Source organism: Cucumis melo, chromosome 12, assembly GCF_025177605.1.
Source record: "Cucumis melo cultivar AY chromosome 12, USDA_Cmelo_AY_1.0, whole genome shotgun sequence".
Lineage (NCBI taxonomy): Eukaryota > Viridiplantae > Streptophyta > Magnoliopsida > Cucurbitales > Cucurbitaceae > Cucumis > Cucumis melo.
In genome coordinates, this window is record NC_066868.1 from 5858676 (window position 1) to 5875220 (window position 16545).

The window sequence follows — 16545 nt, forward strand, 5'->3', positions numbered from 1 at the left end:
ATTTAAATCTTAAAAAATTAGCCAATTGAATCTTTAAACAAGCAGCAAATAGATCCAAAATTAAATTAACAAAATATTAATTTAACTTTGTTAGCTTACCAAGTTTACTCAAATGGAGGTTGAAAAAATTCTCTTATACTTGATGGAAAAATTCATCACTTTAAAATCCTCAAGCTTTCCAAGGTTACTCAAATGGCTACATTTATGTCGTTTAAATTTGGGTAATAAAATCTAAACTATCATGTACAAGATCGTGAATCTTGAAAAAATCATTTAGATTTGAGTAGCCAAATGTAAACGATTGTGTAAAAAAATATCTACACGATCATGTACCAAAATAATTAAAAAATCGTTTATCCAAATTTAGAAAAACTATTTGCTTACCCAAATCTAAACGATCAATCGGAACAAATTTTAAACGTAACCAAATTAAACGATAGAATTAAAAAAATAATTGCCAAATTAAATGACCAAATCTAAGGTACAAAACAATAGGTTTAAAGGATCCTGTACCAAATATACGCGATGCACCAATAAGCTTTTTCCGCGAAATTATTCTATATAGAATGGAAATATTTGGTTGCTCGGTTCTATTTTTAAAAAGAACCCAAATTATTAGGATTTACAAAACATAGATTAAATTATTAAAATTTACAAAACATAGGATTAAATTATTAAAATTTTGAGTCAATTGCTATTTTATTGGGAGTTCGTCAATTAAAATATTTTTTCAGAAAAAGAGAAAAAGAAAAGTACAAAAACTAAAGAAAAGGAAAGGGAAAAACGCGCAGCCAAGTAAGAAGCTTTGGTGCAAATATTTAAAGCTCCATCTCCATGGGTTTGAGCATTTCGAGGATTTCTCCACTTGGGCCTAAATCACTCTCTTTTCGCGCCTCTTCAAATCTCCTCTCCCCTTCTTTCTCGTTGGAATTTCATAGAGGAACAGTGAAAGAGAGTTCTACCACTATACTGTTTACGTTCCATGGCGTTGCAAGCTACGATTTCCAGGAAGGTTTTAAACCAGAAAAGCCTGAGATGCTTCGGAATCGGAGCTAGATCCATTTCGTCTTGGTGGAAGAGCGTAGAACCGGCTCCCAAAGACCCGATTCTAGGCGTTACTGAAGCTTTCTTGGCCGATCCGAGTCCTAACAAAGTCAATGTTGGAGTAGTGAGTTTCTTCTTCCTCTTCCATTTTCCTCTGTTTCATTGCTCTTCTACTGCCTGTTTTGCTTCTCTTGAGTTTTTATAACCAAGTTCACAAACGTCTGGATGAAAGATTTCAAGTATCTGAGTGGAAAATGGAAAATCGTACTTCCTACGTTCATACATAAACTATTTGTTTCATCCGTCTTCTGTATATTTCTTGAATAACATCGTTATTTGAACTGCAGTTTTCGTGAGTGCATGCGATAGCTTTTGCTTTTGAATTAAGCTTTTAGTTATTTTAGTCGTTAAATGTTGGGGATTCAATGTGCGATAACTGTTTGAAGGTTCGATATTCGAATCGAGGAGCAGGAAATTTGTCTCTCTCACCTATTAATTTAATAATTGTTCTGTCGTGATATCATTTCAAAATTTTGATGACCGTCTCGATTGATCCAAAACATTCTTCAAGTTATTGGAACGGAAACTTTATAATATTTTTTAATTGTTATTTTATTGGCAAATTATTGTGTCTTTTGATCGCGTCCTGCGAATTTTTCACATTTATCTTTATGTCTCCTTCACTGTAGGGTGCATATCGAGATGATAACGGAAAGCCGGTGGTCCTCGAATGTGTGAGGGAAGCTGAACGGAGGATTGCAGGAAATCTGAATATGTAAGACGGCGTCTCATGTATCAGTTTGGATGCATTTAAATAATTGTATTTTCACATTATAATTTAATTAACAACTTGCTGTTGTGATTGCAACTTTTTACTGTCGTCACACCAAGTTTATCTTTCTATCCCCTCCAACTATATGGATTCCTGTGGAATTTTTGCCTTTGTTACGCATCTAGGCCTTTTGTGCACAAAACAAGATAAGTGACGTGGTTGAGCGTCCACACTTGAAATTTATTTTTTTATATCTGTGAGTGCCTGGAAACATTTGTGCTCAGAAGAAATAGTTTGTTATGAGACCATGTTTCCCTTTTTACCACTAGATCAACATATGATAGTTAAAAGTAATTAATTAATTTATTTGAATACTTTAAAGTAATGACAACATTTTGTGTGTTCTACCAGGGAGTATCTTCCAATGGGAGGGAGTATTAAGATGGTGGAAGAAACACTGAAGCTGGCTTATGGAGAGAATTCTGACTTGATCAAAGATAAGAGGATAGCAGCTATACAATCTCTCTCTGGAACTGGAGCATGTCGAATTTTTGCTGACTTTCAAAAACGTTTCCTTCCCGAATCCCAAATTTATATACCTGTCCCGACATGGGCCAAGTAAGAACTGTTTCTGAAGTTGCATGCAAACTATTTAAATTCCCTACCAATTCCAGTGGAAAAAAAAAAGTTTTAAAACTACTTCGTTGGTATGCTGTTTCTTACTTGACAATTTTCAACAGCCACCATAACATCTGGAGAGATGCACAAGTTCCTCAAAGGACATATCATTATTATCATCCAGAGTCTAAGGGATTAGACTTTTCTGCACTCATGGATGACATTAAGGTATTAAAGCATGTTGACATTTCCACACCGTCTCATCTAACCCTACAACTCTAATGTTCATGTTAATATTGCCTCATGGGCACACTGGATTCTGTTGCTTTCGTTCATCTAATGCTTTTGTTTTGTTTTGTTTTGTTTTCTTTTTATGTTTTAAAAAATTGCACGACCTTATTTAGAATGCTCCAAATGGTTCATTCTTTCTGCTTCACGCATGTGCTCATAATCCTACTGGAGTGGATCCCACGGAGGAACAATGGAGAGAGATATCGTACCAGTTTAAGGTCAGAACTTTTGGGATGATTGTTCATACCTCGTACTTGTCTGATTGTCGCTAGACTCACTCATTCTTTGCCAGATATTGAGCATTGTGATTTTATTTATATTTATATTTATTTATTTTTCAGGTAAAAGGTCATTTTGCCTTTTTTGACATGGCATACCAAGGTTTTGCTAGTGGTGATCCCGAAAGAGATGCAAAGTCCATCAGGATCTTTCTCGAGGATGGCCATCATATTGGAATTGCTCAATCATATGCTAAAAATATGGGACTCTATGGCCAGAGAGTAGGATGTCTTAGGTATGTGCCTCTCGCCATCAAGATTCCACTTCCACTTTTTCTCACTATAAAAAACATATCTCCTAGTAAGGCCTACCCCTGGTGCATTTTTTCTTAAGGGGTTAACGTAACTTTGATGTGATTTTAATCACCGGCAGTCATCAATTTCCTCGGCCAGATATAGTGGTCGTTGGATATCATGGTCACACCTCACAGTTTAGAAGCCAAGTATGTGTGACAAGTTTGTAGAATAATGTATTAATACAGTTTAATAAAGAATTCATTTCATTGTTTAATGAATTTAAGTCTTTTTAAGTTGATGAACTGATATCATGTTTGTTTCACTTTACTATCATTTTAATCTACTTTATATTTTAAGCTCTATAATTCTTATGTTATTCACTGACCTTAATGCTATATTCAATTGATTACAGTGTGGTCTGCGAAGATGAAAATCAAGCAGTAGCTGTTAAAAGTCAGCTGCAGCAGCTTGCTCGACCGATGTACAGTAATCCACCTATTCACGGTGCGTTGGTAGTTTCAATCATCCTTGGGGATCCAGACTTGAAGAAGTTATGGCTGAAGGAAGTTAAGGTAATCATGATTGATTCACGATATCCATATATTTATGCTCTACGTCGTCTTAGAACTTTTTCTGTATTCTACTTTGATTTCGTCATTAAAATAAAATTAGAGTGCATATATCTATATGTTAATTTGAGATAAACATTGTGACCGCTGATTTTCATAGTTCTCACTTCAGTGTTGGATGATCTATAAACATCATGATTTACTTCTAATTGTTCTTTTACTTATACAATATCTTTTGCTTAGAGATATGTCATGATTATTGTATTTTATCCCAAAATCATTGATAGGGATCCATATTATGTGTTTAGAAATTTCTATGATCGAGGCATTTTCCACCTGGCATTTCTGAGTTTTATATGATATAGTTTTTGACAAGTAGAAATTCAAATAACATCATAAAATTTATTATTCTTCCATCAGTTTCAAATGGTGTATCTTTCTTATTGAACCAATTCGAGGGGCAAAGTTCAATAGTACTTTCTTGCCTGATTATTTAGTATACCAATTAGAAATGGAAGATTTTCAGTCAGATGGAACTTAGCTGTCTCGAAATCTTGAGGCTGATGGCAATATATTCAATTAAATAGAAAAAGAAAACTCAAATTCAACAGATTCACTTTTCCTTTTTTGATGTTTTCATCTCATCTTATTTCGGCTGTTCAGGTCATGGCAGATCGAATCATTGGTATGCGAACTGCTCTTCGAGAAAGCCTTGAAAAGTTGGGATCACCACTGTCATGGGAACATATAACCAAACAGGTGCCTAACTTCAATTTTAGATTCGATCTGAGCTTAACTTAGTGTAGAAAACATCAATTACCATTCCTAACATCGATGGTTTAAGTTCCACTTATAATTGTTTTACCAATCTGAAGGTTCCTTTTTCGACTTTTACCTGTAGTTTCTCAACTGAAGTCCCATTTGGTTTTGGTTTTGGTTTTTAGTTTTTGATATTGACATTAGTAAGCCAAAGTTTAGAAAACTTGAAAAAGAAAGTAGTTTTTTAAGACTTATTTTTGTTTGTTGAATTTAGTTTAAGTAATAGATGAAAACTATTGTAAGAAACTGAGAAAAACTGAAAACCAAATGGGTGCTAAACAGCCTAAAAAACACATTTTCAATTGCTTGTTTTGATTATTCAATTTCGTTTGATTTTAGTCCATTCGGTGATCTTATTGGTTTTGCTGTTACATTGCACAGATTGGGATGTTCTGTTACAGTGGATTAACACCCGAACAGGTTGACCGTTTGACAAGTGAATATCACATTTACATGACTAGAAATGGCCGCATAAGGTAATGCCACTAATAATGCAAAGTAATTCCATTCATCTTAGGTTCAACGGCTTAGTTATTTTCATTTTTATTTTTATTTGTAGGTCCAATTTGACAACCATTTTGTTTCGTTTTTAGTAATTAAGTCTACAAATACTACTTTTGCTCTCAAATTTCTGCTTTTGGTATCTACTTTTTAAAAACTAAAAATATAAAAGCTAATTGTTTCATAGATTTTGACCAAGAATCTAAATATTATTTTCAATGTTTGTGAATTGAATGTTAAAGACCAAAGCGAAAGCGAAATTATAATGAGGATCAATTTAGGTATAGTAATCAGGTGTGCAGTCATCTTAAAAGACTTGCAAATATAGTAAAGCTTTTTTATTGCCGGTAGACTTTTATGGTCAAACCAATATTTACAACATGATGTTTTATTGATAGACTTTTATTATTAATATACTCTTACAGATATTTCCATAATCATATGCTAATACTTTCTTTTAGAATCTAAATTGCTATATTTATGACCGCTCAAATTTTATAATCTATTTGGTAAGAAACTAAAACGAAAGTTTGTAAACAGCATGGCAGGTGTGACAACCGGGAATGTATCATATCTGGCAAACGCCATTCATGAGGTTACAAAATCTGTTTGAATGATGATTACGGCTTAGAAATTCCCTGTGCAAAAAATGATACACTACAGGGAGAGCCCCCTGGCGAATAAAAAAAGGTACCTATTACTACAACCAATTTGAAGAGTTCCTTCCATCTTCCCTTTTAGTTAAAATATAAATAGGGAAGGGGTCTTACCTCACAGATTAAACATTTATTTTTGTCCTCATAAATTATGTTTCCTCCTTTATATTCTTTTTGTGGATTTTCAAGATGTAAAACTTGCATGAGCGAGTCTTCGAGTATGATAATGTCAGTGTGCATTGTCAAATTGATCGGATTATACGTTCGTCTTCTATTGCCAGCTAAATAATTAATAATTTTATTCATTTGCTTTGCTCCTTTTAAGTTTGCTTCCCTTCATTTCAGCTGCTAGACAATTTTTTGGTACAATATTTTGGAAAATTGTATTAGGTAGCACCATGAGAATATGTTTTAGCAATCATAGCACATACTTTTTAAATTTTACAAATATGACAAATTTTAATCTTTAAAATATTTTGGAGACATTTTCAAATTTAAAATTTTTATTATTCCTAAACTGCCCCATACATTTCTATTTGATGCTTCATCTTTCCCTTTCTCTTCTTCTTTTTGGTAAACCTTTATATCATATTTGTATTCATAATAAAAATTTAATCTAATAATAAAAAATGTTTGTGTTTCTCAAATACTATCAATTGGTTTTTTGTAGGTTCTCACAAAAAATAAAAAAAAAACAATAAAAAAAACTATCGTTCGTTCAATCTCCGTTTTCATTCTAAACATGATCATTTTATCTCATTTTGAAAGATAAATTATAATTTGAGTTTTTTCCTTCCAAAGCAGAAAGAAAAATATTTTTAAATAAAAATGCATCGTTGTTTATCATTAATAGAATTTAAAATTTTGCTGTTTTTTATAAATATTTTGGTTATACTTGAAAATGACCAGAAGTGCTTCCTAGCAATAGGAAATGAAACTGAGATTTTCTAATGATACCTATACAATCATCGTTATGATAGTGTTTTAGGAGAATCGTAAAAAGTGATAAATTTGACAATATTTACAAAATATAATAAAATTTTATATTATATTAATGATAAACATTGATGGAGTTTATGGTTTAGAGTTAAGTACTATATTGATGGATAGAAAAAGGAATTTATAAGTGTTCCTTAAGGGTAGAATTCAGAATTTTATTATGTTTTATAAATATTATAATTTATTTTAAACCGCCCCTTTTTGTTTAAGTTATGGCTGTGAGGGAGAAAATTTAACGGCAAATAGTTGGGGAGAAAAGTGTAAATTAAGAGATTTTTCCGTCATTTTACACAACGTTTGTCTTATGCTGATTGGTGCATGAAGTATATGGTCTTCATGAATGCCAAATGGCCATCTATTTCTATCTTTCAATAAGTCTCTTTGGTAACATCATTTCCTAATTAATTATATTTTTATTTTTGTGGTTGAAGAAGAAATTTGGGAAATTTACTAAAAGTTGAGCGATTTTGGGATTTCTTTGTAAGAAGTTCAAATGAGGTATGAAAAGTTTTTTCCTCCAAACAAAAAATTAGAAAAAAGTTTTCTTTTCCACTTTTTCTCTCATCTTTCTCTAAATTTTCTCCCAAGCTCTATTTCTATTTTGGTGAATGTTTATTTTCTTTTTAGTATTGTTATATAGATGATTCTCTTAGTCTTTAATGTTCTATTGGTGAAACGTTTAAAGTTTAAATAAATCCTAAACTAAAATCAATTTTATAATTGTTTTAAGTGATTAAGGTTGTGTAATACATATTTAACAAGATATGTTCGAGATAAAAAAAATAACAAGAGAATATTTAAAAACTAAGAGAAGAATATCTATAACAATATAAAAAGAAAAAAAAACATAAACACTCCTCAAAATAGCAAGAAAGTTTATTCAGGATGACTAAATATTCTAAAAAAATGGTAAGAGAGTTTGGGAGAGTCAGAGAGAAGTTAGAAAAAGTGAGAAAAAAATTCATGTAAGGGCATTTTGACTTTTCATACCAAATCTTGTAAACTTAACTTTTTAAAAAGCAATTTCAAAATCTATATCCTTTCAAAGTTGGTCTATTTTTGACCCTTTTTTAAAAATAAAAACAAAATTTTCTTTTCTAAATACATGTAAGGAAAACTTACATAAATATAACAAAAATGTAAACTATTTACGGTTCGTATAATAAACCCATTAAGGCAATTTTTTTTTTTATAATTCCTTAATTATTTACCCTTAATCTTTTATAACGATCTTTGATTTTCTTCTTCTAACCGATTTTTTCACTATCGCCGTTTTCGAGTTATTCATCTCGTCCTTTATATATTTTTCATCTTGATCATTCTTTACTTTTTTTCGTAACTTTCGACAACATTCGCTCTCATATCCATCATCTTCGATAACATTGTTTCTCTTCTTGTCATCTTGGACAATCAAGATCGTGTATATTGCTCTGTTAATATTGTCTCAGTTATTTTGGTTTCGGTGAGTATTGTAAATATTGTTTTTTCTTTGAACTATTTAGTTGATTATAAAATTTAGTTCAGAATTATATATTTTGACGTGAAGATAGAATGCTTATAATATGTAGGTATTACAGTAAGACATCCTGTATTTGGTTATGAAGATCGTTGAAGATTTTGATTATTGTTTACGTTGATTTAAGAATTTATATTTCAGTATGAATGTCGTTTAATTTGAGTTTTTTGTTGTTTGTAAGAATTTAAGATTTTTTTTTTCGTTTTGAACTTTTAAGAATTACTGTAAGAATTGTGTATTTCATTATGAAGATCGATAGTTTGAAGTTTTTCAGGATAATCTTTTTTGAATGATTGTTTAACAATATACAAATGATTGCTTTTTTATATGAACACGATTGTTTATCTTTATGAACACGAAAATTTTCAATATTTTGTTTGATCAGCGTCTTTAAACGATCGTGTATCAAATTTAATACAATTGTTTAAACTATCAGTATCTTTAAATGATCGTGTATCAAATTGAATACGATGGTTTAAACGATCAGTGTCTTTAAGCGATTGTATATAGCTTATTCTATACGATGATTTAATTTATTATATACGATCATGTATTGGTGTTAAATGATCGTTTAGTATTTATTAGTTTTTCAGTTTTGTTACAATTCCTCTTTGCATGATCGTTTAGTATTTATTAGCTTATCGGTTTTGTTACAATTCCTCTTTGCATGATCGTTTAGTATTCTCTTATTACATTTAAATACTTAATTATATTTTTTTTCTTTTCTAGATTATCCTATTGTTGTTTTTTATGGAGGTTAATGGAATGACTACAATGTTTATGAGAATTACTTAGTGTCCGAAATTTTGGTAGATATGTGAGCGAGCTTTAATTCTTTGGTTGCTTTGACATGTGAACAACTTGAATTAGATGAATCAGTAGAATTATCTGTTTTACTTGATTTTGGTAAAAGTAATGTTTAAACTGTGGTGTCGATAAAAAAGGACAACGATGTTGCTTGGTATTTAGCTTTTGCTAAAGATGCAACTAGTAGACATCCAATAGTTACTCATGTAAGTGTTGATTGTTTGGGAACGTCTTCTTCGTCTAGTAGTGTACGGGAGAATGTGGATATATCACTGAATATAGGTTTTTCTTCTTCTGTTTCAAATGATGAAGTTATAAGAGACATCTCTTATTATTCTGATTTGAAGAAAAAAAGTTTATTTGAAAGTAAAATAGTTCTTTCAAAGTGTTTTTGCATAATAGCAGTGAAGAACAACTTTCAATTTAGGACTACAATATCAAATTTTAGGTCTCTTGAATTTAGATGTCTCAAAGAAGGCTGCAAATGGTACGTAAGGACATCTCGTTATAAAAAGAGTGATTTGTGGATGCTACGAAAATACACTTCTGACCATGATTGTTCATTGAGTACTGCCCAAAGTTCACACATGCAAGCTTCTTCAACTGTAATTGACAATTATTTGATAAATGATTTTAGATTCATGTCTACTGATCGTTCCATTCCTAAAGAGATTGCATAAGGCTCGTACAAATCTTGGAGTTAATATAAGTTACCAGAAAGCTTGGAGGGCAAAAGAACATATGGTAAAGATATTACATGGTGACACAGTTGAATCATATGCCTTGATTCCAAGATTCTTTGATAAATTGGTTGAATCTAACTCACATATGATCAGTTTTATATATCAAATTTAAATTTATTTACAGATAGATGTGGATAGACTAATATCACAGTCTATCTAGATAGACTAATATTGGCATCTTTCATATTCTTTCTGCTCTTTTTTGTCTGTGCTGATAGAAATGCGTCTTTAATTATTATAGGTACATGCACTGCTTTAGAAATGGATGATATTGGTCATTTCAAGTTTTGCTTTATGGCTTTTGATGCATCAATTGAGGGGTAAAAATATTGTAGACCTATTATTTTTGTTGATGAGACATTTTTGAAGTGTAAGTTTGGTGACATCCTATAAACAGCCTTATCACAAGATGGTAACAATCAAATCTTCCCTCTTGCTTTTGCCATTGTAGATTCTGAAAATGATGTATCATGGACATGGTTTTTTGAGAAGATACGAGGTAATTTTTTAGAGCGGGCTAATTTAGTCATTGTTTTTTATAAGCATCTTAGCATCCCAAAAGGAGTTTTAAGAGTGTTTCCTGATGTTGAGTATTGTGTGTGCACAAAACATCTTTTAAGTAACTTGAAACTCCATTTTAAGGATCCACTACTTGATAAGTATTTCTTTAGCTGTGCTTATGCCTACACTGTTGAAGAATTTGAGCACCACATGAGATGCGTAGAGTATGTTTATTCAAATATTAGAGATTATCTTAGTAGTGTTGGTTTTGAGAAGTGGTCTCGAGCATATTCACGTAGACGAAGGTATAGAATGATGAAATCAAATTCTGCAGAAAGTTTAAATTCAGTGTTTAAAGATCTTAGAGAACTACCTGTGGCAACGATGCTTTGTTTAATTAGGGATGTATTGCAAAAGTGGTTTTATGAACGAAGTAAAGCTGCTTCTACAATGAAGAGTCATTTGACTTCTTGGGCTGAGAACATTCTGCATTTAGAACATGAAAAGTCGAGAAGATTATTGGTAAGATATTTTTTTTATCTCGAATAGTTAGAGATAGATTGCTATCTTTGTCTATCCAATAGATAAAGATAGCAATTTATCTGTTCCTGTCTTAGATAGGCGCTGATAGATTGATATCTCTATATATCTGATGTATATAGAGATTGAAATCTATTTGTTTTTATGTTATTAATTGTCCTTATTTGTGTTATTTATTAGGTTGATCCAATAAGTACAACCGAATACCAAGTAACGAATGGAAATCAACAGTTTATTGTGAAGTTAAACGTGGGATGTTGTAGTTGCCGAGTATGGGATGTTGAAGAAATTCCTTGTACACATGCTCTTGCTGTTCTACGAATGCTTAATTTAGATACCTATTCTTATCTATCTGAGTTTTATTATAGAGAAACACTATCAGCAACATACTATGGTTGTATTCAACTTATTGGATCTCATTTTGATGAGAGAGTTGTAGATTCTGTCACGAAAATATTACCTCCAGTCTTTAAACGGCAGGCTGGAAGACCAAGAAAACAAAGAATTCCTTATGTTGACGAATTTAGTAGTTCAGCCAGATGTTCCAATTGTAATCGTAAAGGATATAACAGTAGGACTTGTAAGTAAGACAAGGTTTGAACAATTAATGAAAATGCGTACTCTCTCTCTTTCATTATTATGTATACACGTTTGATATTACATTTGATAGAGAGTTGATATCGTTTAGACATTAAATATATAAACGATCGCTTAATATTTTTTATGTGTATTAAGAAGGTCGTTTAGACTTTACTAAATGATCGCTTAAAGATATATCCATGATCGCTTACATTAATGTAATACATATAAACGATTGCTTAATATTCTTCACATGTACGCTTAGGAAATCGCTTAATATTCTTTTAGATATTAGTGTGGTTTATATGAACGATTGCTTAATATTTTTATATGTATTAAGAAGATCGTTTAGACTTTACTAAACGATTGCTTAAAGATTATATCCAAAATTGCTTATATTAATGTGATACATATAAACGATTGCTTAATATTCTTCACATGTACGTTTAGGAAATTGCTTAATATTCTTTTAGATATTAGTGTGGTTTATATGAACGATCGCTTAATATTTTTTATGTGTATTAAGAAGATCGTTTAGACTTTACTAAACGATCGCTTACATTAGTGTGATACATATAAACGATCGCTTAATATTGATCTTCACATGTACGTTTAGGAAGTCACTTAATTTTCTTTTAGATATTAGTGTGGTTTATATAAACGATCACTTAATATTTTTTATGTTTATTAAGAAGATCGTTTAGACTTTACTAAACGATCGCTTAAAGATATATCCACGATGTGTATTTCTCTATACGAATGTTTTTATATTTTTATACAATTGTTTTGTGATATCTATATAAAGGAATACAAACATTAACTCAAAAATACAAGAACCAAATATATATTTATTTACCAACAGAATTTATTTGCCCAAAGTTCTAGTACATATTGTTGTCTAAACAGTTTCATGTTTTCCACAGTTAGACAAGACATTCAATAAATTTTGAACAGAAAATGCCACAATCCAATGAACGCCCTTTCTATAATGTGGTATTCGATTTGACTACTGGCCAAGGGCTATATTTGAAACGTTTTAAATGGAGGTTCATTCCAATTGCAATTGCGAGTGAGGGCATGCATCGTGCAGGCGTTTCAAGAGCTTGATCAACAAGTTTCTTCTTAACATACTTTGGCACTGAGTCGAACATGTATATCTTGCATTTCCTCATATCAGCTGCAATAGCCAACCAATGTTCTCTTATGTTAATGCAGCCAATCACGTAGTTGACATCTCTCTAGTCTAGTTGATCTTGGAAATCACCAGCAGCTGTGTTGAAATAGTATTCCAATTTTGATTATGTCCATAGATCTAAGTGTGTTGTTGTGTCTGTCCATTCAACTTTCTTATTGTCTGCTGTCAGCACATGAGTATCAAAAAGTCGTTGCCAAACTATACAGTGTCGCTTATTGATTCCAGTCTTGAAGAACAAGTAAAACAATTTAGTCAAAATATAATTATGCAGTTTAACTTCTGTACAAATAAATAAATAAAGAAAGAATAACAACTTACTATAAACGTGGAATCTATTACTCTAAAAGTATACTTGCAAAGTTGCTTGATATGCAACATTTTTTTTCTGCAATTGGGACAATAGCAAATCCATGGTCTACAAAGAAAATTAAATGATCGTTTAGTGAATAGAAACAAGAGTATAAGCGATCGTTTAGGAAATACAAGTGATCGTTTACTTACTAAGCAATCGTGTAATATATATAAACGATCGTTTATTGAATAGAAGCGATCGTTTAGAAAATACAAGCGATCGTTTAATAGTTATTTTCCTTACTAAGCAATCATGTAATATATGTAAACGATCGTTTGGTTAGATAAAGTGTATTGTACTCGATCGTGTATTTTTATATATAAAATGAAATTTGGAAAGAGTACTTACGTCTCCTAGTATCCACGTGTTTTCTTCAAGCTTTTTGAAAAAATCTTTCTTTTTGGTTGTGGTGTCTACAGTCCTTTCTTCATGAATTATTTTTTTTTTATCTTTTTCACGATAAGTATGCCTTCCATAATTTTGGATCCACTTGCCTCATGGGATCATATCTATTTACATCTTTGATTTCGACATTTGGGACATGTATTGTAGGTTCTGATATGATCTTAGTAGATGTTGTGGGTGGATTAACTTGTTGATCTTGATCAGACACCTTTTTATTTGTTATTTTACATAACTTTCTTCTCTTCATTGGTTTTTGTTGTTCTTGTTGTCCAGTTAACTAAGGAAAAAATTAAAAAAAATAATAATTGATGCAAAGTACTTCAGAGTTCTTTATATACATACTAATAAAGATTCTAAATCAATTGTAGAACTTTCTTTCTCCGTTACTGGTTCATTTTCAACCAAAGTAACTGCTTCATCATTTTTTTTTAATCTCAACCTATTGTTTTATTCTTTCTTGTAATGTATGATATTAGACAAGTAACAAACTATTAATTTAAAGGACTACACATTTTGTTGTGTATACATACCAATTGAGATTCTATTTTTTTAGTTGAGGTAGATTGCTGCACATTTCCAATTGTTTGATCCTTAGTTAGTTGTTTATTTTCTTTTTCTATCTCAGCCAAAGTAACTACTTGATCCTTTTTTTGTATTCCCTACAACGAATAATATTAGATAAGAAACAAACTCTTAATTTAAAGGACTACACAGTTGTTGTGTACACATACCAGTTAAGATTCTTCATTTACAATTGAAATTGATGTGAGACTTCATGAATTTGTATGGTTTGATCAAATGGAGCCATTGCAGGTTGTTTGAAAGTACTACTTGATGATAGTAGTATCTCACAAAGTGGAAGAGGTTGGCTCACAAGTGGAAGGGTAGTAATCATTTCTGGTAAGTCTTTTTTTTTTTTTTTTTTCCTGACCTTGACTATTTATATTATCTGATAAATGTCTTATAGTCAATAGCAAGCTGCATGGCTAATATCACTACTTGATTCCTCTTGTTGTTGCCTAAACAAAATGAGAAAAAAAATGAGAATAAGAAAAAATACAGTTACTTATTTAGAATGTAAGCAATTTTCAACAATATAAAGCAGTAAACAATGAATGAAATGTTAGCCTTTGAGTTTCCTCTCTATGTTCAGTATATTGTTCTTCAATATGTCGTTCTTCAACATATGGTTGGTCATTGGTGATCATATCTTATCTATTCTGATGATCATCATTGTCATTCTGATGAGTATGATCATTCTTTTGATTTTGATTTTGATTCTAATAAACACATAAAAATGAAAATAAAATTAAAAAATAATGGATTGTCAAAAGATAAAGGTAATAGATAATGTATTATATCTAAACGATCATGTAACTTTGATAAACGATCGTTGAAATATGATAGACGGTCAGATATTTTAGTTATACGGTTGTTTATTTAAACAACCGATAAACGAAATACTTTTTGAAAACAAATTTTACCTGGACTAGTCTTTCCAACATCTGCTTCATTTCAGACAGCTTCAATGACTGCTTTCTGATTGTGTCATACATCCTAGAGACTATAGAAGTCAGTGTGGATAAATCTTACGAACTTCTTTTATTTCGTTCTTCAGTTTCTTGTAGGATTTGGAATGACTTCGTTGTTCTTTGTCATTGGACTTCTTTGATCTGCAACGTCTCTTGTTGGTGATTGGATGCATTTTAGATTGGTCAGCCACCGTTTTACCTTGTTTCCTTCGTGGTGAAAGTTGTAGAGATGAGTCTAATTGCTCTAATAGTTGGTTGTTCATTGCATGATCAGGAGTATTTGTATCACTGTTGTTAATATCTGGAATGGATTCATCGTCCACCATTTCCATGTTATCATTCCTTCGAATTCGACTCTCCATGAAAGCTTTCTCTTAGGTTGATAGCTTCAGTTTAGGTTTAACGACAGTGTGCAATGTTATAATCAAAGAATTGTTAATAGAAACGATCGTTTATAAAATAATATGATACTACATGTGGTATTGAATATAAACGATATTGCATTAGGGTAAACGATCGTATATGTTAAAATGAAACGATCATGTAATTGTATTAAACGATCAAGAAATTGTATTAAACGATCGTGTAATTGTATTAAACGATCATGTAATTGTATTAAACGATCGTCTAATTGTATTAAACGATCATGTAATTTTATTAAACGATCGTGTAATTGTATTAAACGATCGTGTAATTGTATTAAACGATCGTGAAATTGTATAAAACGATCGTGTAATTGTATTAAATGGTCGTATAAGTTTTACTTACATTTTGTTATCGAATATGTTCTTCTGCTGTATTAAACGATCGTGTGATTGTATTAAACGGTCGTATAAGTTTTACTTACATTTTGTTATCGAATATGTTCTTCTGCAACATTTTGTAAGATGGAGCTTGTGTACAATTCCATCTCAATATCTTAGGGATTGATCATTTACTATTTTTTGTGGCCAGGTGCTCACTTGTAGTTGAAAGTACTTGATAAGCCCACACCTAAAACATTTAAACAAATATGTTAAACTTTGACGTTTAATTTTTATTTAATTAAAGTGTATAAACAAATAAAAATCACTTGAAAAGCAAGCACGTAGCCTTTGATGTTGTAGTATGCCACTGCTTTGAAACTTTTTGTGTTCTTTAGCTCGTATGCTTTTTTTTTCTTATAGACTTGTCTTTAAACTGTTGAGTAGACCAGTGTAGAAGAAAGTTGACCAATCAAAACTTTTAAATACTTCTTCATCATCAACTCTTCCCAAAATATCCATGTTGAACTGTGTTTTTTTATCCTTCCCGACCTCACAGTTTCTATAAAACGGCTAAGGCGACCTTCACAACATCGTGATCATTTGTAAACTCAAAATTCTTGAAAAAATTTTCAACTTCCAAGCATGTTATTATTTTCTTGTTTTCTGATTCGTATAGAAGGCTTTGTAGGCGCTTGTCATCATAATCTTTCTCCAATGTTATATTTGTTGACCACAATCCAGTTATGATGTTGAATTCCTTTTGGGTGAAACAGACGTTTTTCCCCAAAATTGAAAAACAGATTTCATCTGCGTTGGCTTCTTCAGGTATCTGCCTCAGCAGGAAA

At 31.2% G+C, this 16545-nt stretch overlaps 2 protein-coding genes across 2 annotated transcripts; both read left to right on the forward strand.

The window, feature by feature from the left end:
- Window positions 1-803: 803 nt before the first annotated feature.
- LOC103501468 (aspartate aminotransferase, mitochondrial) lies at window positions 804-6090 on the forward strand. Its single transcript, XM_008465045.3, has 10 exons — window positions 804-1168; window positions 1734-1819; window positions 2228-2434; window positions 2557-2662; window positions 2839-2943; window positions 3067-3239; window positions 3653-3812; window positions 4473-4568; window positions 5010-5104; window positions 5670-6090. Exons 1-10 carry the CDS (start codon window positions 983-985, stop codon window positions 5740-5742), a joined length of 1287 nt encoding a protein of 428 aa, XP_008463267.2. The 5' UTR covers window positions 804-982; the 3' UTR covers window positions 5743-6090.
- A 4131-nt stretch (window positions 6091-10221) lies between these two features.
- LOC127144415 (uncharacterized) lies at window positions 10222-11479 on the forward strand. The gene is made up of 2 exons (XM_051080320.1): window positions 10222-10873; window positions 11072-11479. The coding sequence occupies exons 1-2, from the start codon at window positions 10562-10564 to the stop codon at window positions 11477-11479; spliced, it is 720 nt and encodes a 239-aa protein (XP_050936277.1). The 5' UTR covers window positions 10222-10561.
- The last annotated feature ends 5066 nt before the right edge of the window (window positions 11480-16545 follow it).

Bases quoted from the DNA above. Each gene is read 5' to 3' on its own strand.
- LOC103501468 (XM_008465045.3), top strand. From the start codon at position 983: ATGGCGTTGCAAGCTACGATTTCCAGGAAGGTTTTAAACCAGAAAAGC. The intron at 3,240-3,652 runs GTATGTGCCTCT...AATTGATTACAG, and splicing joins CAGAGAGTAGGATGTCTTAG to TGTGGTCTGCGAAGATGAAA. The intron at 4,569-5,009 runs GTGCCTAACTTC...TACATTGCACAG, and splicing joins GGGAACATATAACCAAACAG to ATTGGGATGTTCTGTTACAG.
- LOC127144415 (XM_051080320.1), top strand. From the start codon at position 10,562: ATGAGATGCGTAGAGTATGTTTATTCAAATATTAGAGATTATCTTAGT. The intron at 10,874-11,071 runs GTAAGATATTTT...GTTATTTATTAG, and splicing joins AAAAGTCGAGAAGATTATTG to GTTGATCCAATAAGTACAAC.